Source organism: Oncorhynchus mykiss, chromosome 25, assembly GCF_013265735.2.
Source record: "Oncorhynchus mykiss isolate Arlee chromosome 25, USDA_OmykA_1.1, whole genome shotgun sequence".
Taxonomy (NCBI): Eukaryota; Metazoa; Chordata; class Actinopteri; order Salmoniformes; family Salmonidae; genus Oncorhynchus; species Oncorhynchus mykiss.
The window spans coordinates 20,661,645-20,689,287 of NC_048589.1; the positions used below are offsets into that span (position 1 = coordinate 20,661,645).

The 27,643-nt window shown below is 42.1% G+C and overlaps 1 protein-coding gene across 2 annotated transcripts in view; it reads right to left on the reverse strand.

Moving 5' to 3' along the window:
• The window catches only part of tmem63c (transmembrane protein 63C), a 51,443-nt gene that overhangs the window by 12,753 nt on the left and 11,047 nt on the right, over positions 1-27,643 (reverse strand). For both annotated transcript variants that reach the window (XM_021584872.2, XM_036962784.1), the window contains exons 2-5: positions 5,933-6,190; positions 3,223-3,302; positions 858-945; positions 305-342 (exon numbers count right to left, since the gene is read on the reverse strand). In XM_021584872.2, the coding sequence (XP_021440547.1) occupies positions 305-342; positions 858-945; positions 3,223-3,302; positions 5,933-6,142 (416 nt within the window). In that variant the 5' untranslated portion in view covers positions 6,143-6,190. The remainder of the gene's footprint in view (positions 1-304; positions 343-857; positions 946-3,222; positions 3,303-5,932; positions 6,191-27,643) is intronic.

The following is a 27,643-nucleotide window of genomic DNA, read 5'->3' on the forward strand; positions in this document are numbered from 1 at the left end:
AGGGATCCCAGGGTGAGGTATTACAGTCAGCCACTAACACAAGAGCTAAAAACAGCACCCAGAAGAACCTAAACTCCACCATAATAATATGGAAACCATGGACACAGAGGAAGTTACGGATCTAGATCCATTTAGTGGAGTTAGAGTATTTGCACTTGCTCGAGTCTATGGTGAACCACGGCACAAACAATTCCATGAGCACACACACACTCGTTTGCTTTTCACTGCTTAATGGGATGACAACATTGAAGAGAAGGGCAATAAAAATGCTAGAAGTGATAACAGGTAGAGGTTTTACACTTACTTCATATGGTAAAGTGTTGTAAGCCAAGAGCAGAAGCCCTAAAGGAGGAAAGACATAAAACATTCAGTGGATCGCTTATCAAAAACAAAATCGATACCACATGTGGTAGGCAGTGCCAAGCACGCCTGGCCCGCGGTGCATGTCATTCGCATAACATTAAGGCCTACGCACTGAGAGTGATGGCGTTTAAATAGGTCTAGTCTGAGGCGTAAACCACTTCACTGCTGTCAAACTCTGGGAGAAGACTCCCGTCTTACTCCGTCCTACTCCCTCATTAACATAGTGTGTTACATTAATGGTGATCTTACCGAGTCACGCAGGCAGGTGTGTGTGTGTGTGTGTATATAAAGTCATTCTCTAAATAATCTGCCTTTTCTTAATGTTTTTGATTTGTTTGTGCAGCTGGATGTTTCATCAACTTGATTAAGGAAAAGTGCTTGATCAGGGTCACAAAAAGAGTGGAATAACACTCAAACAGGGTCACCCTTTATCAGCTATACCTCCAGACCTATCCTACTGTCTGGACTTGGATCCATAATAAAGTTGGACTTACCAAGTCCTTGGTGTCTGAGTCTGACGGGCTGGACTCTGACGGGGACTTCTCCTTCTCACTCTGCTCTCCGTAGAACAGGGACGTGAGGCTGAGCAACAGAAGACATACCAGGATTATCATTATGGTGCATGGGTCTCTTCCTACAGAATAGGAAGGAAGGAAGCTCATCACATAGAACACATCACAAGATGGAAGACACTATACTGCACGAGCAACAAGACTGCACAGTATGAGACTACAGCCGTTAAACACATTCTTGGAAGGATGATTTTCAGTGGCCTGGACAGCATCCTAAAATTATGTAGCAAACGTGAACCCATTTTGCAATGAGTGACTGTGGGAAGTTAATATCCTCTTTCCAACAGACGGTCAGGCACAGAGCCTGCAGACAGCATGAGCGCTAATTGTGTTGGCTGGGTCTAATAGCTATTCCATGCAGGATGCGGTCCTCCCCTTAGAACTCCAGTCAATCTGAGATCATATCAATGATAGGAGGGAGGAGAGATGGACAGTGTTCCTGAAATCCAATGAAGCATTGTGATGATCGAGTTTGGTGATGTTTCTTTCAAGTTGAAGTTGCTGACAGCTCTACAGCGTGCCACTTTAAGCGTAATAATTGAATTAGCGCGACGGCCGCCCGCTCCGCAGAACAAACAGATGTCACTGCCCCAGGGTGGCAGAGAGCCGCTGCTGGTCAGGCAGAACTAAATCAACCCCACACTCACACCGGAGTGGCTCCAGATCAGGCAGAAGTAAGCTTTTGCAGAGCCTCACTCTGCAGACCCACACAGAGGACTGACTGGACCTCATGTCACTTTAAAAGCTAACAAGGTCCTAAGATTCAGGAAAATCAGAGCTACAATGAGTGTGCCATTATTGCCTTCTGCATATTATGGTATCAAGGCTTGGGGGAAAAAAAAATAGTACTCACAGATTATGATAATGTGTAAAAAGTGATTAAATTTGATGTATGTATACAATACTGAATAAAAATAACATGTCAAGTTTTGGTCCCATGTTTCAAGAGCTGAAATAAAAGACCCCCGAAATGTTTCATTTGCAGAAAAAGCTTATTTAGCTCAAATTTTGTGCACAAATTTGTTTACATGATCATGCCGTTTAATCAGCTTCTTGATATACCACACCTGTCAGGTGGCTGGATTAACTTGGCAAACAGAATGATCATTACACAGGTGCACCTTGTCCTGGGGACACTCTAAAGTGTGCAGTTGTCACAACACAATGCCACAGACATCAAGTTGAGGGCGCGTGCATTTGGCCTGCCCACCAGACCTGTTGCCAGATAACTTACTATTAATTTCTCTACCATAAGCCGTTTTAGAGAATTTGTCAGTACATCCAACCGGCCTCACAACTGTTGACCACGTGTATGGCGTTGTGTGGTGGGTGGTTTTCTGATGTCAATGTGAAGTGAGTACCCCATGGTGGCACTGGGATTATGGTATGGCCATGCATAAGCTATGGCCAACGAACACAATTGTATTTTATCAATGGCAATTTGAATGCACAGAGATACCGTGACGAGATCCTGAGGCCTGTTGTCGTGCCATTCATCCGTCGCCATCACCTCATATTTCAGCATTATAATGCACGGCCCTATGTCGCAAGGATCTGTCCACAATTCCTGGAAGCTGAAAATGTCCAGGTTCTTCCATGGCCTGCATAGTCAGACATGTGACGCATTGAGCCCGTTTGGGATGCTCTGGATAGACGTGTACGACAGCATGTTCCACAGTTCCCACCAATATCCAGCAACTTCACACAGCCATTGAAGAGGAGTGGGACAACATTCCACAGGCCACACTCAACAGCCTGATCAACTTTATGCGAAGGAGATGTGTCACGCTGCATGAGGCAAATGGTCACACCAGATACTGACTGGTTTTCTGATCCACACCCCTACTTCATTATTATTTTTTAAAGTATCTGTGACCAACAGATGCATGTCTGTATTCCCTGTCATGTAAAATCAATAGATTAGGGCCTAACTACTTTATTTCAATTTACTGATTTCCTTATATGAACTATAACTCATCTTTTAAATTGTTGCATGTCGCGTTTATATTTTGTTAGGCATAGTTATATTAAAGCAATGTAATAGTGTAACACGAGCTCCATCAAAGCAAGAGAGACAGGAAAACAAAGTGTTTCATGAGTATGAGAATGCCTGGGCAGTACCATTTCTTCTCAGGAGGGGGAGCCAATCTCAAGTAGCACAATGTCAATCAGTCATGAATTATGCTTTCGATACGGATTTCTCCATCTTGAGTGTTGCCTCGACTTCTAAATCAGACTTAAAATACAGTGAGAATGAAGAAGCTGAGGTGAAAGGGCTTTACTGTACCTGTCATTCTCCATCAATAGAGCCAGACGGCCATAGTCCCACGCAGCCTTCCTCAAACAGGAAAAGATGAGCAAAAGAAACTGCAATACAAAGAACGAGTTATAAGACACAGAGAGCTCATCAACCACCACCTCCCTGCGCCTCCATACTGGTCTAAAGCCATGCATGGACAACCAGGACAATGTTTAACAAGGTATTGGACTAAGATGAGTAATACATTCTGCTTTTATAGTCGTGGCCAAACGCAATTCCTAAGCTCTCTGCATATATAATATCCCCTCGTTGTATCCCATTTCTCTCTGCCTGTCTCGAATGTCTTCCATCTCTTGTCCCTGGGTGGGTGTCCACGTTCCACTGATGCCCCACAGATTATTATTTTGTGTGATGTTAGGAATGGTGCAGAGGCGGTACGCTGTCACATGGGGGGAAATCAAGGTTTGAAACACACTTGAACTCGTCATTAAGACACTGCTATTAACCTTCTGTGTTGTCCTGACTACCAGGGAACAATCACAGTGAATCAATTAAACATGGGCTGGTAGACAAGACTGATAACCAGAGAGAAAATCTAGTTTGACAAGAACTGACAGCGGAACAGAGGTGTACATTCACAAATCTGGAGACAGATGGATTTCTATTATCATCCTGGAGTGGGAAGAGTAATCTTTCTGCATATTTGTAAACACACCATATTTTATAGAGAAGAGGAGAATGGAGTAGTGTTTGTATCATAAAACAATGAATGTGAAGGCTTGTAAGCAGATCCAGCATTATGGACGGGCCTCAGGGGGCCTAGCCCGCCCCACCTTCTTGCCTGTACAAATAGAATATTTAAATATTGATAATTTATTTGACCGAGACTCATGCTGACGGAAAGACGCATCGATCTCAGTTAAAGCACCCGAGCGAGCAAAACAGCGCCCCTCGGTCTCAGTATGTGTACACCATGTATCTGATGCTGCCTGGACCAAAAGAGTATTATGACATGTCATACTATTTATTTCTGGCCAGACAGCATCAGATACATGGGCTACATATAGAGGGGCGCTGTTTCGCTCACTCAGAGGGCTGACTCTCGGTAAAATCTGTCAAGAATAAGCCCAATGCGTTTCTATGGGCATAATATGCAGCTTGTCGCCTGTCTTCCCACCTTTGCAACTCTTATTGTTAGTGCGGAGACATGACCATCTCGTCATTATACAGATCTCTGGTTTCAGCCTCTTGTGAATTGGAAAGGAAAATTGGCGGGTGCAGAGCTCTGCACTGTTAGGATGCTGGATTCTCCTAAAGTAAATTGTTGTTTCGACAAAATTGGTTATAATTACTCGTGTCTAAATTAAATCATTCAAAATAATTCACCAGGGAGCATGACTTAGCCACAGAGGATCATTAGCTTATTTAAAAAATGTTTTATTGTGGATTGTTTAAAATCACAAGTGTGTAGGCCTATGCCTATTTGGGAAGCCCGCAATGTGGGTAGTGCGAGTGGCAAAAGGTCTAGCTGACTGAGTTGCAGCTGTCAGTAATAAGCATCTAAAATGCATGAAGATAATGTGTTGAGTATAATTTTAAATGTTGCAAGAAGAAGGGAGGGGTGTCTGGCAAAGACATGGCGTGTCTCTCTCCAGAATGCATGTGCTCAGCTCTCCAGAATGCATGTGCTCAGCTCTCCAGAATGCATGTGCTCAGCTCTCCAGAATGCATGTGCTCAGCTCTCCAGAATGCATGTGCTCAGCTCTCCAGAATGCATGTGCTCAGCTCTCCAGAATGCATGTGCTCAGCTCTCCAGAATGCGTTCAGCTGTCTCCCGTCAATTCTTGTGCATTCATTGTTTAATTGTGTGAATCGTTTTCCCTTTGTTTATTTTCTATCAATTCTCCATTACAGGTCACCAGTAGGCCTAGTAAATGTACCATTAATTCCCCGTCATTTGGTTACATTAATTTAATGTTAATGCCTGTATTGTATTAATTACAGTCATTTACCGCTCTCATTCTCAGACTGGAAACGTTGTTTGAGGAGTTTACAACCTGCTACACTTGTGAGAAACGCGTTTTGGTTTATTTCATAACCATGAGTTTTGTAAATGTTTTCATTGGCTTTTGTTTGGCGTAATCCATGTCAGCAATGAGCATGTGTCTGGTTTCTCGTTCCTGATAAAGTTCAGGGAGAGAGAGCACCTGAGTACACATAGAAGTAGGCCTACCGGGCCTGCTGCATGCAAAAGTAAGAAAGCGCCCATTTGGCAATGTCTGATTGTCATACCTCACCACATCCACCACTAATGTGCTGAGCTTCTCAGTCATTTTTGATTCACCTCACACAGTAAGTCAACAATGTCTGTTTAGTTCCTCAGTATTTGAAGTCTTTTGAACACTCCCAGCTTCGATAATCACCAAGACTTGATGTGAAAGAGCAAAATATCATGATCTGATGATTCCAAACATCCAGTGGGATCGTCATTAAAAACAGATGTCTGAAACTCTGACGCCCGGAATAAGCTAGATTATATAATTTTGCAAGTTTGCGAGGGACAGCTTTGGGTCGACCCGGTTGATGATTTGATACAATGTTGCACTTCACGTGAAGGATGGGTCTTTGGGGAAAATGTCTCTCTGGTACTGCTGTAGCACTGTAGTGTGTGTGTGTGCGCGCGCGCGTGTGATTGTGTATACATACATGTATCGGTGTGTCTGTGTCAGCAACATACCAGCCACAGGACAACATTGATGGCGAGGACCGTGGGCACCCCTCCAAAAGGCAGGCCCTGCAGGACACTGCTGCGGGAGTGGGAGCGGTAGCACCTCTCTGCTGCTGTGGTGTTGTCCTCCCCCAGAGAGTCCAGGAAGCCCAGCACATCCAGCTCCATATCCCTCCCATCCAGAGGGGGCGCCCTCACCACAAACTCAGAATCCACCATGAGTGAGCCAAGGCCTAAGTCTCAGGGGCTGAAGTCATGCAACCATAACTGAGGAAATAGAAAAAGGAAAGTGATTCATATTGAACAGTATGCCATATCCCACGCCATGCTTTTGATGTTTGCCCTCAATCGCTATCAAAGTATGTCACACATCACTACTTCACAGGAGAAGCATTTGAACATTTTTATCAAAATGCATTTTGGGGCAGAAATGCCTTCATAAACATGTGACCTGTCATGTGCCTTAATAACAAACGTGTGTGCCATCTGTAAATACAAATAAAATTCTTAAATTACAAGCCTAGTTGGTTTAGCCACGGAAAAAGATAGGAACCTTCTTGCTCGCTATGATTGGCTGAGATAATGGGTGGGCTGGACATGCCGAAAGATGAGTTCAGATTGGTCTGCCATGTGGCACACTTCTGTCTATAACATGAGCTGCTTAGTATGTGTAGATAATTCTTGCTACCGCAGCTTTTTTTGAAAGATAATGTTAGCCATGGAGAACTCTGCTGAACAACATTGCTGCCCTGAATTTAGCAGGCGCTATCGACAAAGATCAATGGGAAGAAGTTGTGATGGACTACTTTCTGCACACGGTCAGTGTGAACTAGAGTGACTTGACGCACACCGGACCAAACAAGCTGTACAGTAGTTAGCTACAAACTATCAAGTGAGTGGAGTTGCAAGCATGTTATTCTTATATTTCCAAATCAGTGAAAACTGCTAAATTATGGTTTACTATTCCTTGTCAAATATTGCATTGTTATCAGACTGGCCTTGGCATGCTATTGTTTAGGACTAAGGTATGGATTCCCTATGGGCCACACTCATGCCTTTTTCTGTACAGGCACAAAGATGATCTCTCCAACGCCTTCAGGTCCAGGCGATATGGGCTTGACGGTGTACAGTGCCTTGCGAAAGTATTCGGCCCCCTTGAACTTTGCGACCTTTTGCCACATTTCAGGCTTCAAACATAAAGATATAAAACTGTATTTTTTTGTGAAGAATCAACAACAAGTGGGACATAATCATGAAGTGGAACGACATTTACTGGATATTTCAAACTTTTTTAACAAATCAAAAACTGAAAAATTGGGCGTGCAAAATTATTCAACCCCTTTACTTTCAGTGCAGCAAACTCTCTCCAGAAGTTCAGAAAGGATCTCTGAATGATCCAATGTTGACCTAAATGACTAATGATGATAAATACAATCCACCTGTGTGTAATCAAGTCTCCGTATAAATGCACCTGCACTGTGATAGTCTTAGAGGTCCGTCAAAAGCTCAGAGAGCATCATGAAGAACAACACCAGGCAGGTCCGAGATACTGTTGTGAAGAAGTTTAAATCCGGATTTGGATACAAAAAGATTTCCCAAGCTTTAAACATCCCAAGGAGCACTGTGCAAGCGATAATATTGAAATGGAAGGAGTATCAGACCATTGCAAATCTACCAAGACCTGGCCGTCCCTCTAAACTTTCAGCTCATACAAGGAGAAGACTGATCAGAGATGCAGCCAAGAGGCCCATGATCACTCTGGATGAACTGCAGAGATCTACAGCTGAGGTGGGAGACTCTGTCCATAGGACAACAATCAGTCGTATATTGCACAAATCTGGCCTTTATGGAAGAGTGGCAAGAAGAAAGCCATTTCTTAAAGATATCCATAAAAAGTGTTGTTTAAAGTTTGCCACAAGCCACCTGGGAGACACACCAAACATGTGGAAGAAGGTGCTCTGGTCAGATGAAACCAAAATGGAACTTTTTGGCAACAATGCAAAACGTTATGTTTGGCGTAAAAGCAACACAGCTGAACACACCATCCCCACTGTCAAACATGGTGGTGGCAGCATCATGGTTTGGGCCTGCTTTTCTTCAGCAGGGACAGGGAAGATGGTTAAAATTGATGGGAAGATGGATGGAGCCAAATACAGGACCATTCTGGAAGAAAACCTGATGGAGTCTGCAAAAAACCCGAGACTGGGACGGAGATTTGTCTTCCAACAAGACAATGATCCAAAACATAAAGCAAAATCTACAATGGAATGGTTCAAAAATAAACATATCCAGGTGTTAGAATGGCGAAGTCAAAGTCCAGACCTGAATCCAATCGAGAATCTGTGGAAAGAACTGAAAACTGCTGTTCACAAATGCTCTCCATCCAACCTCACTGAGCTCGAGCTGTTTTGCAAGGAGGAATGGGAAAAAATGTCAGTCTCTCGATGTGCAAAACTGATAGAGACATACCCCAAGCGACTTACAGCTGTAATCGCAGCAAAAGGTGGCGCTACAAAGTATTAACTTAAGGGGTCTGAATAATTTTGCAAGCCCAATTTTTCAGTTTTTGATTTGTTAAAAAAGTTTGAAATATCCAGTAAATGTCGTTCCACTTCATGATTGTGTCCCACTTGTTGTTGATTCTTCACAAAAAAATACAGTTTTATATCTTTATGTTTGAAGCCTGAAATGTGGCAAAAGGTCGCAAAGTTCAAGGGGGCCGAATACTTTCGCAAGGCACTGTATCTACACACAATACATTTAATCTGGAGGTCACAAAGGACCCAGTGAAATTCAAAACCTCCATCAATCCAACTGTTTGCTGAGATAATGTTTGGCATGTGCTTCCTTCATGTCGCCATATTACTTTGTCTTTTCCATTCCCACCAACACTGCAAAGTACAAAGGCATATTTTTAAGTCTGATTTCAGAGCATTTTCCCCCCAGTCCAATTATAATGGCTGCCAGTGTCCTTAAATTTGAGGATGAGGGAATGAATGCCATTTAAACAAGAAGTGACTCCTGTAACCCAACGCCCTCTCTAGAGCGATTTCTCTCCCTGGGGATATTGCAGTAAGTGTTCATATCCAATAGACTGGATTTTTTAGTTAACCTTTATTTACTAGGCAAGTCAGTTGAGAACAAATTCTTATTTCTAATGATGACCTAACAAAAGGCCTCCTGCGGGGATGGAGGCTGGGATTTAAAAAATAAAAATAGGATAAAGGGAGACCATAGACAACAACATAGCTAGGCAGCAACACATGACAACACAGCACGGTAGCAACACGATGGTAGCAGCACCAAACATGGTGCAAACATTATTGGACACAGACAACAGCACAAAAGACAATAAGATCGAGACAACAATACATCACGCAAAGCAGCCACAACTGTCAGTAAGAGTGTCCATGACAGAGTCTTTGAATGAAGAGATTGAGATAAAACTGTCCAGTTTAAGTGTTTGTTGCAGCTCGTTCCGGTCTCTAGCTGCAGCGAACTGAAAAGAGGAGCGACCCAGGGATGTGTGTGCTTTGAGGACCTTTAACAGAATGTCACTGGCAGAACAGGTTTTGTATGTGGAGGATGAGGGCTGCAGTAGATAGGGGGGAGTGAGGCCTAAGAGGGTTTTATAAATAAGCATCAACCAGTGGGTCTTGCGATGGGTATACAGCGATGACCAGTTTACAGAGGAGTATAGAGTGCAGTGTGTCCTATCAGGAGCATTGGTGGCAAATCCGATGGCCGAATGGTAAAGAACATCTAGCCGCTTGAGAGCACCCTTACCTGCCGATCTATACATTAGGTCTCCTTAATCTAGCATCGGAAGGATGATCATCTGAATCAGGGTTAGTTTGGCAGCTGCGGTGAAAGTGGACTGATTATGATAGAGGAAACCAAGTCTAGATTTAACTTTAACCTGCAGCTTTGATATGCGGTGAGAGAATGGCAGTGTACTGTCTAGCCATACTCCCAAGTACTTGTATGAGGTGACTACCTCAAGCTCTAAACCCTCAGAGGCAGTAATCACACCGGTGGGGAGAGGGGCATTCTTCTTACCAAACCACATTACCTTTGTTTTGGACATGTTCAGAACAAGGTTAAGGGCAGAGAAAGCTTATTGGACACTAAGAAAGCTTGGTTGTAGAGCATTTAACACAAAATCTGGTGAGGGCATCTGCATATAAATGGATGAGAGAGCTTCCTACTGCCTGAGCTATGTTGTTGATGTAAATTGAGAAGAGCGTAGGGTCTAGGATTGAGCCTTGGTGACAGGCAGTGGCTGAGACAGCAGATGTTCTGACTTTATACACTGCACTCAGAGAGGTAGTTAGCAAACCAGGCCAAAGACCCCTCAGAGAAACCAATGCTCCTTAGCCAGCCCACAACAATGGAATGGTCTACCATATAAAAAGCTTTGGCCAAGTCAATAAAAATAGCAGCACAACATTTCTTAGAATCAAGGGCAATGGTGACATTGGTGACATCATTGAACACCTTTAAGGTTGAAGTGACACATCCATAAACTGAGCGGAAACCAGATTGCATACCCAAGAGAATACTATAGACATCAAGAAAGCCAGTCAGTTGATTATTGACAAGTTTTTCCAACACATTTGATAAACAGGGCAAAATAGAAATAGGCCTATAACAGTTAGGATCAGCTTGATCTCCCCTTTAAATAAATTATGAACTGTGGCTGCCTTTCAAGCAATGGGAACCTCCCCAGAAAGGAGAGGCAGGTTAAGAAAGGTTTGAGATAGGCTTGGCGATGATAGAGGCAGCAACCTTAAAGAAGAAAGGGTATAAACCATCTGACCCAGATAGTTTTTTGGGGTCAAGTTTCAGGAGCTCCTTTAGCACCTCGGACTCAGTGACCGCCTGCAGGGAGAAACCTTGTAGCGGGGCAGGGGAAAGAGGGAGAAGCATCCCGATAGTCGCATTAGAAAGGGTGGGAGATGAGGAAATGTTGGACAGCCAACATGACTCATGGCTGAGTCAAATAGGAATCCTGACTTAATGAAGTGGTGATTAAAGATCTCAGCCATGTGCTTCTTGTAAGTCACAACCACATCAACTTTAAGAGCAGCTGTGAAGAGGGTTTATTCTCCAGGTCTTTAACCGTTTTCCAGAACTTCTTGGGGTTAGACCCACATAGAGAGAACAACTCCTTAAAGTAACTAACTCTGGCTTTCCAGATAGCCTTAGTCCACTTTTTTATTTTACCTTTAACTAGGCAGGTCAGTTAAGAACCATTCTTATTTTCAATGACGGCCTGGGAACAGTGGCTTAACTGCCTTGTTCAGGGGCAGAACAACAGATGTTTTACCTTGTCAGCTTGGGGATTCGATCTTGCAACCTTTCGGTTACAAGTCCAACGCTCTAACCACTAGGCAACCTGCCGCCACTTATTTCTCATTTGCCTGAACGAGAGCCAGTCAGCCTGACTATGCGTGTGCCGAGCCTTTTGCCAAATGCAATTCTTGAGGTGGAGTAACTCTGCAAGATCACGGCCGAACCAGGGGCTGAACCTGTTTTTAATTCTCATTTTCTTTATGGGGCGTGTTCGTTAACAACACCACTGAAAATATAAAAAAATAAGGTCCAAGCGTCTTCGACAGATGGGATCAAGTTGATTCTATACAAATTTTACAGATGCCAGTTAAAGTTTTTTAGCAAGCGTCTATGACAAATTACAGTAAAACAGGTACAGCCATCTGAAGAATCTTCCCAGTGAAAAAACGGACAGCTTACAGCCTATTGGCCGGCTCTCATCTCATCATACCTAGGCCTATTATTTAAACATACTGGTTACAGTAGATCTTAAAAACTAGGATAGGTGTTGTGTGCTCCTGCTATTTTTCACCCCATCAACACTCACTTATGTCTGGTGAAGCACCCACTGAGTGATATTCCCTGGTCTTGTCAGCATGCTATGGCAGAGTGAAGGCAGTCCTAGTAACACAGGCTTCCCTCATTCACCATGAGCTGACAGGAGGAAGACATTTGTCTATTAAAAAGCCATGGCTGGCTTACACAAAGCCATGTAAATAACTGGAGCTCCAGGTAGAGATAAGGAGTGGCCGTCAATCTTCACTGGCCCACAGAGACAGGAAGTGGACTGGTCACATGGCTTGGCTGTCGTGAACAGTTAAGTAGCCTGCAGATAAAGCTATGTATTGAAGAAACGCAAATCATGATCAGGAGATTAAACGTTTGACCACAGGAGCAGGTCGTTATTGTAACAGAGAATGTGTTCTCAATGACGTACCTGGTTACATAAAACATTCATAAAACATTACATAGCATGCACCTCTACCAATACTGGAGGTGATGTACAGTAAATTGGTATTGTAAAAGTTAAGCATATCATGCTATGCATCTTAGAGGCTTTTCACTGTGTACTCAACTGATCCAAGAGCAGCTTGCTGAGGTTCAAAGTTTGTCGGTATACAATGCATTCAGACCCCTTCCCCTTTTCCACATTTTGTTACGTTTCAGCCTTACTCTAAAATTGATTAAATGAAAATCCTCAACCTGCACACAATACCTCATAACGACAAAGTGAAAACCGGTTTTTAGAAATGTTTGAAAATTTCAATTGATTGGACATGATTTGGAAAGGCACACACACGTCTATATAAGGTCCCACAGTTGACAGTGCATATCAGAGCAAAAACTGAGCAATTGAAGGAATTGTCCGTAGAGCTCTGAGACAGGATTGTGTCAAGGCACAGATCTGGGGAGGGGTACCAAACAATTTCTGCAGCATTGAAGTCCCAAGAACACAGTGGCCTCCATCATTCTTAAATGGAAGAAGTTTGGAAGCACCAAGACTCTTCATAGAGCTGGCCACCCGGCCAAACTGAGCAATCGGGGGAGAAGGGCCTTGGTCAGGAAGGTGACCAAGAACCCAACGGTCATTCGGACAGAACTCCAGAGTTCCTCTGTGGAGATGGGAGAACCTTCCAGAAGGACAACCATCTCTGCAGCACTCCACCAATCAGGCCTTTATGGTAGAGTGGCCTCATTAAAAGGCACATGACAGCCCGCTTGGAGTCAGCCAAAAGGCACCCAAAGGACTCTCAGACCATGAAAAACAAGATTCTCTGGTCTGATGAAACCAAGATTGAGCTCTTTGGCCTGAATGCCAAGCATCACGTCTGGAGGAAACCTGGCACCATCCCTATTGCGAAGCATGGTGGTAGCAGCAACATGGTGTGTGGATGTTTTTCAGGGACTGGGAGACTAGTTAGGATCAAGGGAAAGTACAGAGAGATTATTGATGAAAACCTGCTCCAGAGCGCTTAAGCACACAGCCTGACAGAGCTTGAGAGGATCTGCAGAGAATAATTGGAGAAACTCCCCAAATACAGGTGTGCCAAGCTTGTAGCGTCATACCCAAGAAGACTCAAAGCTATAATCACTGCCAAAGGTGCTTCAACAAAGTTATGAGTAAAGGGTCTGAAATCTGATACAGTGCCTTGCGAAAGTATTCGGCCCCCTTGAACTTTGCGACCTTTTGCCACATTTCAGGCTTCAAACATAAAGATATAAAAACTGTATTATTTGTGAAGAATCAACAACAAGTGGGACACAATCATGAAGTGGAACAACATTTATTGGATATTTCAAACTTTTTTAACAAATCAAAAACTGAAAAATTGGGCGTGCAAAATTATTCAGCCCCTTTACTTTCAGTGCAGCAAACTCTCCAGAAGTTCAGTGAGGATCTCTGAAAGATCCAATGTTGACCTAAATGACTAATGATGATAAATACAATCCACCTGTGTGTAATCAAGTCTCCGTATAAATGCACCTGCACTGTGATAGTCTCAGAGGTCCGTTAAAAGCGCAGAGAGCATCATGAAGAACAAGGAACACACCAGGCAGGCCCGAGATACTATTGTGAAGAAGTTTAAAGCCGGATTTGGATACAAAAAGATTTCCCAAGCTTTAAACATCCCAAGGAGCACTGTGCAAGCGATAATATTGAAATGGAAGGAGTATCAGACCACTGCAAATCTACCAAGACCTGGCCGTCCCTCTGAACTTTCAGCTCATACAAGGAGAAGACTGATCAGAGATGCAGCCAAGAGGCCCATGATCACTCTGGATGAACTGCAGAGATCTACAGCTGAGGTGGGAGACTCTGTCCATAGGACAACAATCAGTCGCATATTGCACAAATCTGGCCTTTATGGAAGAGTGGCAAGAAGAAAGCCATTTCTTAAAGATATCCATAAAAAGTGTTGTTTAAAGTTTGCCACAAGCCACCTGGGAGACACACCAAACATGTGGAAGAAGGTGCTCTGGTCAGATGAAACCAAAATTGAACTTTTTGGCAACAATGCAAGACGTTATGTTTGGCGTAAAAGCAACACAGCTCATCACCCTGAACATACCATCCCCACTGTCAAACATGGTGGTGGCAGCATCATGGTTTGGGCCTGCTTTTCTTCAGCAGGGACAGGGAAGATGGTTAAAATTGATGGGAAGATGGATGGAGCCAAATACAGGACCATTCTGGAAGAAAACCTGATGGAGTCTGCAAAAGACCTGAGACTGGGACGGAGATTTGTCTTCCAACAAGACAATGATCCAAAACATAAAGCAAAATCTACAATGGAATGGTTCAAAAATAAACATATCCAGGTGTTAGAATGGCCAAGTCAAAGTCCAGACCTGAATCCAATCGAGAATCTGTGGAAAGAACTGAAAACTGCTGTTCACAAATGCTCTCCATCCAACCTCACTGAGCTCGAGCTGTTTTGCAAGGAGGAATGGGAAAAAATGTCAGTCTCTCGATGTGCAAAACTGATAGAGACATACCCCAAGCGACTTACAGCTGTAATCGCAGCAAAAGGTGGCGCTGCAAAGTATTAACTTAAGGGGGCTGAATAATTTTGCACGCCCAATTTTTCAGTTTTTGATTTGTTAAAAAAGTTTGAAATATCCAATAAATGTCGTTCCACTTCATGATTGTGTCCCACTTGTTGTTGATTCTTCACAAAAAAACACAGTTTTATATCTTTATGTTTGAAGCCTGAAATGTGGCAAAAGGTCGCAAAGTTCAAGGGGGCCGAATACTTTCGCAAGGCACTGTATCAGTTTATTTTTAATACATTTGCAAAAATGTCTAAAAAACTGTTTTTGCTTTGTCATTATGGGGTATTGTGTGTAGATTGATGGGAAAAAAATAAAATGTAATCTGTTTTAGAATAAGGCTGTAACATAATTTTGGAAAAGTAAAGGGGTCTGAATACTTTGCGAATGCACTGTTGTCCCCTGGGCCTGGATGAGAACACAGAGGGTATGAACACATCACTCACACTGCTGTGACCTCAGCAGTGTGAGTGATGCTAACTGCAAAGCTAACTGCATACACTCCCAAGCTCTCTGACCAATCAATACAAGACCATTTCTTAGCTCAACAGTATTTGTATACACTTTTCACTGAGCAAATTGCCACAGTAAAGTCAATATCATCTGAGCCCTATCTGAACCTTGCTGTACTGCAAAATAATACTTTGATCTGAATAGGAGACACGTTGAACAAGGTAATGTTTTAATTTTAAGGTTCCTCAAACCTTGAGTAATTTATGCAGCATCAACAGTAAAAGCAGCCAAAACTGCATCACAATGTTGTCCAACAACTGTGCTGTCCAACTATTAGCTTTTAGGAGATAAGAAAGAGACAGCAACTAGAGAACGAGGTTAGAGAGAGAGATAAAAGAAAGAAAGATATTAGGCATGCAAAATGTCAAACATTACTGGACTCCACTTTGGTGTGATTTCACTGCATCAATGATGTCACTTCTTGTGACTCTAGGGCACCTTACGGTATGTGATATCAGAGGACACCATGAGGTGCTCACTGTGCAGCTGGAGAGCTGGTGCAACAACAGGATATTTCCTGCAGGCATCAATGGGTGAGCTGATGAACTGATAGCAGTGGCAAACAGACTGGGACAATACATTAAAGCTATAAAAACCATTAGGCCTATCTTTCACACTGGGCTAATCTTGTGAAGAGATTGGTTTTCAGATCATTGTGTGTCAACTGTCTGCTGCCAGCAGCATCTGGAAATTTCCCTGAGGACAACAGGAAGTCCCCATGGATCCAGGATAAAATCAGACCCAACATAGCTCTCTGAGGAGATGTTTCTTTCTATTCTACCCACCTAGCACATGCCGTTCTGAGAACCATATGTTTCTTGGAGCTTGGTGAAAGCATGTTTGTCTTACGGTAATTTTGCATACAACCTTCCCACAACTTTCTGGGAATGGTGCAGAATAGTTACGTGGCTTTTGGAACATTCTCAGCACATTTAAGAAACGTTTCCTACAGGTTTCCTCATGGTTCTACTTAAAGTAATGTTCTTAAATTGTTCAGAGAACCTTTAAAAAAAAATGTAATGGACATTTTTCCCTAAGTTTAACTTTCAGAGAACATTTTTTTAAAACATATACAGTCCGTTCTCAGTATCAACAAAAAACTCTGACTATCCTCCATCTTGTTAATTGTGTTCAGGTGTGTCGGCCAAGCCCACTAATTGGCCACACCTGATATGAATTGGTGCTTGCTTCCTTTGAAATGGGTTCTGTTTCAATAGACTAAAATGAACAGCTTTGTAGGAGTTTAAAAAACATAGCATGCTAGCTCAATCCTGGTGGCGCAGTGAACTAATTACATGGATAGAGAACAGAAGCTCAGGCTCGAATCTCACTGACAATAAACGTGTTTGCATGATTAATGCCTAAGCAAATTAATTTCCATGTATCCTATCTGTGAATGGAGTTAGCAGTGTTATTAAAAGTATGATTGAAATATGTTATCAGAACGTTATTTAATTACCTTCAAATAAGCTATAATTTCCATTCTCAGAACATTAATAAAATCACCCAGGAAAACTTAGGGAACCATTGTAAAACATTCTTAGAACCTCCCAGCAACCTAAAAATGAAGGTCCCCAGAACAGGCAAAATGTTCACTTCCATTCTTGGAATGTTTTAAAAAAGGAAACGTATGGCTTCCTTCCCAGGAACAATGGCAAACCAAAAACGTACATTCCCACAACTTCCAAGGAACCAAATGTGCTAGCTGGGTAGTGATTGAGTTTGCCCTCCTCACTGTTCCAGCATGCCATAGTACCTTCCTTATCTGTTAAATGAGGGTTCACTTTCCATAAGGGTTATTAACACTTAACTATAGTACAGCCTTGCACAGTACAAAAATAAGTTTACTGCAGAGTTTAAGCAAAAGCTCTCTACCAACAAGCAATACTGCAAGAGGTACAGTAATGTGATAGAGGGTTATTATTATTATCCAACCGTGAACACTGCTGTTTGTGCAAACACAATGATGAAATAAAACAAAATGCCCCACCTATCAGCAACAAAAAGCACAATAGACTTGCATGACAACGCATTCAATTCTGTCCCATTACTTTACTGTAGAATGGAAATCTCTATATCACAGTAGTTCTAGATAAAATGATAAGGATGGAGAGGGGAGGGTGAATATTTCATAAATGAACCATAACCAAGAAGCATTCACAAACAACAGCAATTACATCACTTAGTGAGCAAGTGTGGACAACAAAAGTAAACAGCTGTGCGCAGGGAGAGATATACAATAGTGCCCTATCACACAGGGAAACAGTCAGACAATCTATTGAGAGAGATACTCCCTCTCCAACTAATAAGAGCTTAACATAAAGTAGTTCAGAAAGACCTGCATCCGCTCAGAGTTGTCCGTCCATCAGTCTCTCCATCAGAGGGCTGAGGTGGATCCTGCTCTTGATGTAAAGTGGGACTTTTCTATTGAACAAAAACTCAACACTACAGGGCAGGATGCTGTGGGCTACCCACTGCCGGGTCATGAGGCACTACAACCAGTGCCACCGTTGCAGCAATGTGACTCAACTGAATACTGTACGCTCTCACACACACACGATTCCCACCTCTAAAAAAGCAGCCTGGTTTAAATAAGAGGCAATCAAATTAAATCTATAAACACTAATGTTTCTCATCCCCTTAAAAGGGGGGGGGGGGGGGGGGTGAAAAGAGCAATTTGTAGTTCAAGCCAGTTAATCTGCTCAACGCACCAGAAAAACAGCTGAGGTGGATGTGTGTGTGCACCTGACTGAGGATTTGCTGCCCTGAAAAATACATCATACAAACAAACTCTGAAAAAAGGTAAATCTGTAACACTAAACTTGCAATGTAAAACAGTTCAATGGATCTGCCTTGGCCCATTACTCACAACCAATTCAGTTCAGTAAAATAATTATTTGAAATTACATTTCTGGCTAAGGTGGTTACTACACAATCCATTATCTGCATCTCTGACCAACAGCCGTGCCATCCCAGTTAGAGTACCCCTTCAATTAAAGGGTCAAATGAAGGTCATTGTGAAACACAATCAAGCCAGCAAACAGAACATTGTGTTACACAGGCCAATTGAAGAAGACCTAGTCCATGTTTTTACTAGGCTTGGGAGATGTACCATTTACCCAGGTAATTATTATTTTTTGGATAAACATACATATAGATACCAAAAACCACAAAAAAACACCACAACAGTCCATGAACACACAGTAGCCTCCCCTTTCAATACACAGAGTACATATCAAAATCAAAACATGATTATGTCTGTAGGCAAATGTCACACTCCTCAAGATGATCAATGTAAGGTTTCCAGAGTTGATAAAAAAAAAACATAATCTAATGTAACTACATAGTTCAGCCCTCCAGTTTGTTATTTATGGTGAGTATGATGCTTTACAATTGATATCTATAAAAACTATTTGCAGTAATTAGACCCAAGTTACAAATGTATTTGATATTGGTCACCAATATTTACATATTTCCAAACAGACATAATTGTGGAGATAGATGGATGTAAATTCCTAGACACAATATGATAGCACAGACATGATCTCAAAATGAGGTCAGTTTGACATAGTTGTTATATTGGTCTTGTGACAAAGGTTTAACTGAGTTACAGTTCATAGAAGGAACAGTCAATTAAAATAGATTAGGCCCTAATGTATGGATTTCACATGACTGGGAATACGGATATACATCTGTTTTTCACAGATACCTTAAAAGAAGAGTAGGGGCGTGGATCAGAAAACCAGTCAGTATCTGGTGTGCCCACCATTTGCCTTGTGCAGCGTGACACATCACCTTTGCATAGGGTTGATCAGGCTGTTAATTGTGGCATGTTGCCACACTCCTCTTCAATTTCTGTGGATATTGGAGGAACTGGAACACACGGTCATACACATTGATCCAGAGCATCCCAAACATGTTCAATGGGTCACGTGCCTGGTGAGTATGCAGGCCATGGAAGAACTGGGACATTTTCAGCTTCCAGGAATTGTGTACAGATCCTTGCATTATCGTGCTGAAACATGAGGTGATGGCAGCGAATGAATGGCAGAACAATGGGCCTCAGGATTTCGTCATGGTATCTGTGTGCATTCAAATAGCCATTGATATAATGCAATTGTGTTCGTTGTCCGGAGCCCATACTATAACCCCACCGCCATGGGGCACTTTGTTCACACGTTGACATCAGCAAATTGCGAGCCCACACAACGCCATACACACAGTCTGCCATCTGTATGGTACAATTGAAACCAGGATTAAAGAGCACACTTGTCCAGCATGCCAGTGGCCATCGAAGTTGAGCATTTTCCCACTGAAGCCAGTTACGACGCCAAACTGCAGTCAGGTGAGGACGATCAGCACACAAATGGGTTTCCCTGAGACAGTGACAGTTTGTGCAAAAATTATTTGGTTGTGCAAACCCACACTTTATTCAGCTGTCCAGGTACTGGTCTCAGACGATGCTGCCGGTGAAGAAGCCGGAAGTGGGGGTCCTGGGCTGGCGTGGCTACATGTGGTCTGCGTTTGTGAGGCCGGTTGGATGTTCTGTCAAATTCTCAAAAACGACGTTGAATACGGCTTATGGTAATTAACATTAACAATATCTGGCAACAGCGCTGAGACATCTGTGGCATTGTCTATTGTGACAAAGATGCACATTTTAGAGTGGTCTTTGTCCCCAGCACAAGGTGCACCCATGTAATGATCATGTTTAAACAGCTTCTTGATATGCCACACCCGTCAGGTGGATGGATTATCTTGGGAAAGGAGAAATTGTCACTAACAGGGATGTACAGTAAACAAATTTGTGCACAAAATGAGAAACACGCTTTTTGAGCATACGGAACATTTCTGGGATCTTTTCGGCTCATGAAACCAAGACTTTACATGTTGTGCTTATATTTTGTTAAGTATAATAGGGTTCATTTTTGTTTTTTTGCATCTCCAACAGAGATATTACATTTATGGGCGCATTACATGCATTGTGGCAGGACTGTAGTAATTTAATTTATATGTTGCAATAATGTATATGTTTTAAGGTTGTAGTAACACACATTTTTCACATATCAGTGACCAATAGTTCATCAATTTATTGAGATTTGTTTCCCCATTTTTTGCTTTGTGTCAGACCCTAGTAAAACTAGCTGTCGCCATTGGCGGCGGCTAATGGGGATCCTAATCAATCAAATTTCCACAGAAATGTATTTTTCATGCTTGAATTTTTTACATTTTAATTAGAATTATTTCAGTTTTTTTCCAATTGACTTTGAATCCTGATATAGCACCATAACAGTGCATTCGGAAAGTATTTAGACCCCTTGACCTTTTCCACATTTTGTTACGTTACAGCCTTATTCTAAAATTGATTCAATTGTTTTTCCCTCCCAACACACACACACCATAATGACAAAGCAAAAACAAGTTTAGACATTTTTGCAAATGTATTAAAAATAAACTGAAATATTCCAGTTACATAAGTATTCAGTACTTTGTTGAAGCACCTTTGGCAGCGATTACATCATAGAGTATTTTTGGGTATGACGCTACAAGCTTGGCACACCTGTACTCAGTGGTGGAAAAAGTATACAATTGTCATACTTGAGTAAAAGTAAAGATACCTTAATAGAAAATGACAAGTAAAAATGAAAGTTACCCAGTAAAATACTACTTGAGCAGAAGTCTAAGTATTTGGTTTAAAATATTCTTAAGTATCAAAAGTAAAAGAGTAAATCATTTCAAATTCCTTACATAAATTAAACCAGACGACACCATTTTCTTGTTTTTTAGCCAGGGGAACACTGCAACACTCAGATATAATTTACCAATGTAGCATGTGTGTTTAGCGATTCTGCCAGATCAGAGGCCGTAGGGATGTTCTCTTGATAAGTGCATGAATTGGGCATATTTCCTGTCCGGAAAATGTATGGAGTAAAAAGTACATTATTTTCTTTAGGAATATAGGGAAGTAAAAGTTGTCAAAAAATATAAAAGTACAGATAAATAAAAATACTTTAAAATACTAAAGTAGTTTAAGTACTTTACACCACTGCCTGTATTTTGAGAGTTTCTCCCATTCTTTTCTGCAGACCCTCTCGTTCTGTCAGGTTGAAGTCCGGGCTCTGGCTGGGTCACTCAAAGACATTCTGACTTGTCCCAAAGCCACTCCTGCTGTCTTGGCTGTGTGCGTAGGGTCATTGTCCTGTTGGAAGGTGAACCTTCGCCCCAGTCGGAGATCCTGAGTGCTATGGAGCAGGTTTTCGTCAAGGATCTCTCTGTACTTTGCCCCGTTCATCTTTTCCTCGAACCTGACTAGTCTCTCAGTCCCTGCCGCTGAAAAGCATCCCCACAGCACGATGCTGCCACCACCATGCTTCATCGTAGGGATGGTGTCAGGTTCCTCCAGACATTACGCTTGGCATTCAGGCGAAAGAGTTCAATCTTGATTTCATCGGTCCAGATAATCTGTTTTCTCATTGTTTGAGTCCTTTTGGCAAACTCCAAGCGGCCTGTCATGTCAATCGTATCGCTTTCGATGCTGCCCGTCACCTTGCTAATTGTAACATTTTTCCCAGGCGTATATTTAGCCTATTTCTCATCATAAGAAATCAGTGATATTTGATCCCAGGCATCTATTAGAAAGTTGTGTGAGATGTGGCCTCCTACGTCTCCCTTCACATAGAAACTCGTCTCCATGAACCACTATCGATCGAACCAAGGCCATGCACCCCTATAGGAGTTTTCTGCCCCGCTGCGTACAAGTGTTCGCTGCTGGTTCTTTTGTCAAAAATGCATAGCAGCATTCCCTCCGAATGCAGTAGTCTTCATTTCCATTCTACACTCATCCTTCCAATGACCAACGGTCCCACATCTAAAACAGGGATCTGTCGCCATACGCTTTGATGATTTTTCGCTACTTTTCCCTCCCTGTTTCTGTGTATTACCTTGGCCATTGAAACCACTGTTAGTGACTTTCACTGTGACCGTGTTTACGCCTCGCACGACCGCGAATTGAGCGGAGTTCGATGCCACTCTCAAAGCATCCTGCTCCATTTCATCCACAACCCCCGCAATTGCCATTTTGATAACAGGTTTCAAACCTGCAGTCAAAGCAGATGTACACATTCTATCAATGTACTCACGTACCCAGTCTTCTTGCAGCGGAATACATCTCATAATTTTGGGTTTATCGGTTTGTCTTTTTTGTTGATAGAAGGCTGACATCAAAACGCTGGTGTATTGAGCGTTGATTCTTATTACATGTCATTGTGCCAAGTCACAACATCTCTGTGTTCTCTATTAGATTGGAATTTCCGTCAGCAGGGAAATGCTGACCAATTTGCTCATTTTTCCCCATATACGAGCCGATTTGGTAGAATGCTTGTGCGGCCCTATAGCTTTTAGTAAAAACTGTTCTTCCTCTAGCCCCTCTTTACTCCGAAGCCTCTCCCGACAGTGTCCAGAGTATTTAGATACCCCCACTCCATAATACACGCCTTCTATTAACTATTATCTAAGGTAGCGATACCCACTTCCCCAGAGTAGTTATGGTACAGTATGTGCCTATTAAAATTGGCCACGGCACTTGATACCTTGTATTAGAACCAATAGTATAGCGTCTGCAAATGTATTACTGGAGAATATGGGTGACCTAATGTCTCATTCCAGTGTCCAGCCTCAAATGCCACTGTTGTTGATAACACACATTACCAAAATTATTCACAGTTGTCTTGAACCAACCTCTCTCCTTATTGCTACTGTTAATACACACAAATCATGATCACACGTTTGAATATCTTCTTGCTTAAAAAGAAAAAAATGAATGTGGCTTCCCTCCAGAACTTATAGGCAACCTCATCACCATCCTCATTCCCCCCGGTTGTCCTTCTCCATGGACTACTTATTTACAACCTACCGTACACAAGCATAACAATCCACACACACACACACTCTCAAAGGCCTCACGGCAACCGCGGCTGGGCTTTCACCGCGTCTTTACGGGTTTATTAGGGAACCAAACCCCCTAGGACGTACCATCTGCAGGTACCAGCCTGCTCGGGCTTACCTTTCGGAACTTACCATATACCATAAAACTACGACCGGTCGTAATACAATGGGACTACTGAATAAGTTCAGGCTTTCTAGGTCCGTATCCTAGAATTGGTTCAGCCTACGATGCTCATCTCCCCAAGATGTCAGAATGAGTGATAAACAAGGTAGGCACAGTTACGACATCTGTTTGGTTCCGGCTCCTTTTTCACTGATTCGGAATCCCTAGTTCGACTGTAAATCGTGGTGAACCCTGCTCGCAGCGCCAACTGTTAGGTTCTAAATAAAGAGTAAAAACTCACGGACGACCAGTAAAGCTCAAACCAAGTTTATTCACCCAAATGGTCAGACAGATGAACAGACCAAGACATCTTCACACAAGCACTAGTATTTAAACCGTCCTCCTCTGCGGAGTCTCCTCCTTACACATCTGAACAGCCAATACGCCTCTGTTGCTAGACAACTTTCGTGATATCTGTTCTTCCTCACTTCATCTGACCTGACTTCTGCCCCAAATATCTACACTTAAAGCACATCTTGATTGTCTCCTTTCAAATCCATTGTGGTGGAGTACAGAGCCAAAATGATGCACATTGTGTCACAGTTTATTTATTAATTTGAATCAGTATGTGTAGTCCCCCGAAAATAGAGAGGTCTGGGTCAATGCATATTCAGCTCCCATACCCAACCACTACAGAGTAAGTGTCAGTACTGTGTCCATGCTATGTGCAGTCAACTAGTTCTCTAGTTATTCTTCTCATCCATATTGAAAAAAAAAAACTGCACTGTTGGTTAGGGGCTGGTAAGTAAGCATTTCACTGTAAGGTTACTGTAATACCTGTTGTATTTGGCGCATGTGACTAATATATTTTGCTTTGATTAGTATTTGTGATGTAAATATAATGACTTATTAAGGAGGCTTGTCTAGGGCTGGTTCTTCCTTCTGAGATGTAGACGAGACACTCCTAAAGTATACATTAATACATTTGTCCTGGCCAGTGTAATAGGCCGACCTAGTTTTTTTTATTTAAGCCAAAGGAAAGGAATAGGTTAACCCTCTCAGGGTTAATAAAATAACAAAAAGCACTTGCCCTCACTGTGTTAGCTGAGAATAAAATGAATTTGATAATTTAGGCATCATTATAGTATATTAAAGAGATTTCATTCAACTCTCCACATAGTTACCGCAAGTTTCAAAGAAAACAGGAGCTGCCTCCACTATTCCAGCACCATTTTAATTTAAACATTGTCCAACTCACCTATGCTTAGTCTAATAGTGACAACTAAAAGACACTAAAAACAAATCTAAACGGTCAACGACTGTCATACAGTACACGGTTTTTGTTGTCCTAGGCTACTTGGCTAAAATGCTTGCTCGCTAGCCTAACTTCATGGGCAACAATGCACCAGGCCAGCTAGTCAACATTAGCATACTACATACATCAAGCTACATATTGAACTGCCATCCTCTCATGGTTGGATCAGAATCGCTATTATAATAATTGGTGAGTACGGAGAATTAAGTAAAACCACAAATCCAAATCCCCAACTCCATCCATGGCTAATTTAGGAAAGGTCCGATTTTAGCAAGCTGGCCACCGGAGGACAACGACACAATTATTTTTTTCCCATCAATGATGTTTGGCTTCTGATGTGATTGGTCTGAAGCCAAATCCAAACTGGCTTCCCTTGACACGTTTTCGGTGGGCCAGGACCATTTACAGCTGAGCGCACTCAGTTTAGCTCAACGCTGATGGGCTATTATATATTTTCAAAAATAATCAAGGGAGGTCAAATGCTCAGACACCCCTTAACTTTTCCCACATTGTTGTGTTAAAGCCTGCATTTAAAATGTTGATTTTTTGTTGTCACTGGCCTACACAAAATACACCATAATGTCAAAGTAGAATTGTTTAGACATTTTTACTAATTTATTTTAAAAATGAAATTGCTAAGTCAATAAGTATTCAACCCCTTTCTTAAAGCAAGGCTAAATAAGTTCAGCAGTAAAAAATGTGCTTAACACGCTGTACTGCAGCGCCAGCTGTGCCATCAGAGTCCCTGGGTTCGCGCCCAGGCTCTGTCGTAACCGGCCGCGACCGGGAGGTCCGTGGGGCGACGCACAATTGGCCTAGCGTCGCCCGGGTTAGGGAGGGCTTGGTCGGTAGGGGTGTCCTTGTCTCATCGCGCACCAGCGACTCCTGTGGCGGGCTGGGCGCAGTGTACGCTAACCAAGGTGGCCAGGTGCACGGTGTTTCCTCCGGCGCATTGGTGCGGCTGGCTTCCGGGTTGGATGTGTGCTGTGTTAAGAAGCAGTGCGGCTTGGTTGGGTTGTGTATCGGAGGACGCATGACTTTCAACCTTCGTCTCTCCCGAGCCCGTATGGGAGTTGTAGCGATGAGACAAGATAGTAGCTACTACAACAATTGGATACCACGAAATTGGGGATAAAAAGGGGTAACATTAAAAAAATAAAAAATAAATAAATAAAAAAAAAAGTGCTTAACAAGTCACAGAATTTGCATGGACTCACTGTGTGCAATAGTGTTTAACATGATTTTTGAATGACGACCTAATTTCTGTATCCCACATATACAAGGATCTGTAAGGTCCCTCCGTCATGCAGTGCATTTCAAACACAGATTCAACCACAAAGACCAGGGAGGTTTTCCCCAATGCCTCACAATGAAGGGCACCGATTGGTAGATGGGTTAAAAAAATATTTTTAAAGTTTTTTTTTTTTAAGACATTGAATATCCCTTACAGGCATCCTTCCTAAACTCAGTTGCCGGAGAGGAAGGAAACCGCTTAGTGATTTCACCATGAGGCCAATGGTGACTTTAAAAAACAGTTAGAGTTTAATGGCTGTGATAGGAGAAAACTGTTGGATCAGTAACATTGTAGTTACTTCACAATGCTAGACTAATTGACAGAAATAAAAGCCTTTACAAAATACAAACATTCCAAAACCTGTTTCCTTTTTGCAACAGGGCAAAATTAATTCTGCAAAAAAAAATGTGGCAACGCAATTAACTTTCTGTCCTTAATACAAAGTGTTATGTTTGGGGCAAATCCAATACAACACATTACTGAGTATCACTCTCCATATTTTCAAGCATAGTGGTGGCTGCATCATGTTATGGGTATGCTTGTAATCATTAAGGACTGGAGAGGTTTCAGGATAAAAATGAAACAGAAGGCATCAGGCACAGGCAACATCCTAGAGGAAAACCTGGTTCAGTTTGCTTTCCACCAGACACTGGGAGAGGTTGTCAGGACTCAGCAGGACCTAAAACACAAGGTCAAATATACACTGGAGTTGCTTACCAAGATGACATTGAAGTTTCCTGACTTAAATTGTCTTGAAAAATCTATGTCAGGACATGGAAATGGTTGTCTAGCAATGATCAACAACCAATTTGGCAGAGCTTGAAGAATTTTAAAAAGACTGGGCAAATATTGTACAACCCAGGCGTGTGAAGCTCTTAGCCGTAAAACGTTGCCAACGTGATTTTAACATGTATTGACTCAGGGGTGTGAATACTTATGTATATTCAATATTTCTGTATTTCATTTTCAATACATTTGCTAACATTTCTATTTGACATTAAGGGTATTGTATGTAAATAAGTGAGGAAAAATCTATTTAATCCATTTTGAATTCAGACTAACAAAAAAATGTAGAGTAAGTCAAGGGGTATGAGTACTTTCGGAAGGCACTATAAATGTCCCTGTTATCATGCCTTAATTCAGGCAAAATTAAATATACAAATATATTTTTAAAAGAAGAGAGAGCAACGAAATAAAAAAGTACTGTGGGTACAATTTCAGCATCTTAGGCTGTATGACATTTGAGCTCTTTCCCCCCCCACATATGGGCCATATAAACAGTTTCCCACCCACTCAGGCCTTTACAGCAAATCGGCTGAGGAGCATTCAAAAATAATTGTCCAGAACATAGCAATCATGTTGTCCTGTTTCCTGGTCAGTTTGTTACTTAAACAAATAGATAATGGCTATAGCTAATGGGTTGTCATTTAGGCTACATAGCCAACAGACAGTGTTATTCATTTAGATAATCACAGCACCATACAGGTGATCTGTCTTTTCAATAAGTGTGTAAATGAAGGGTTTAACACATACAGTGCATTTGGAAAGTATACAGACCTCTTGACCTTTTCCACATTTTAGAATACGGCTGTAATGTATTCAATAAATGTTCCTCAATCAACAAACAATAGCCCATGATGACAAAGCAAAAACAGGTTTTTAGAA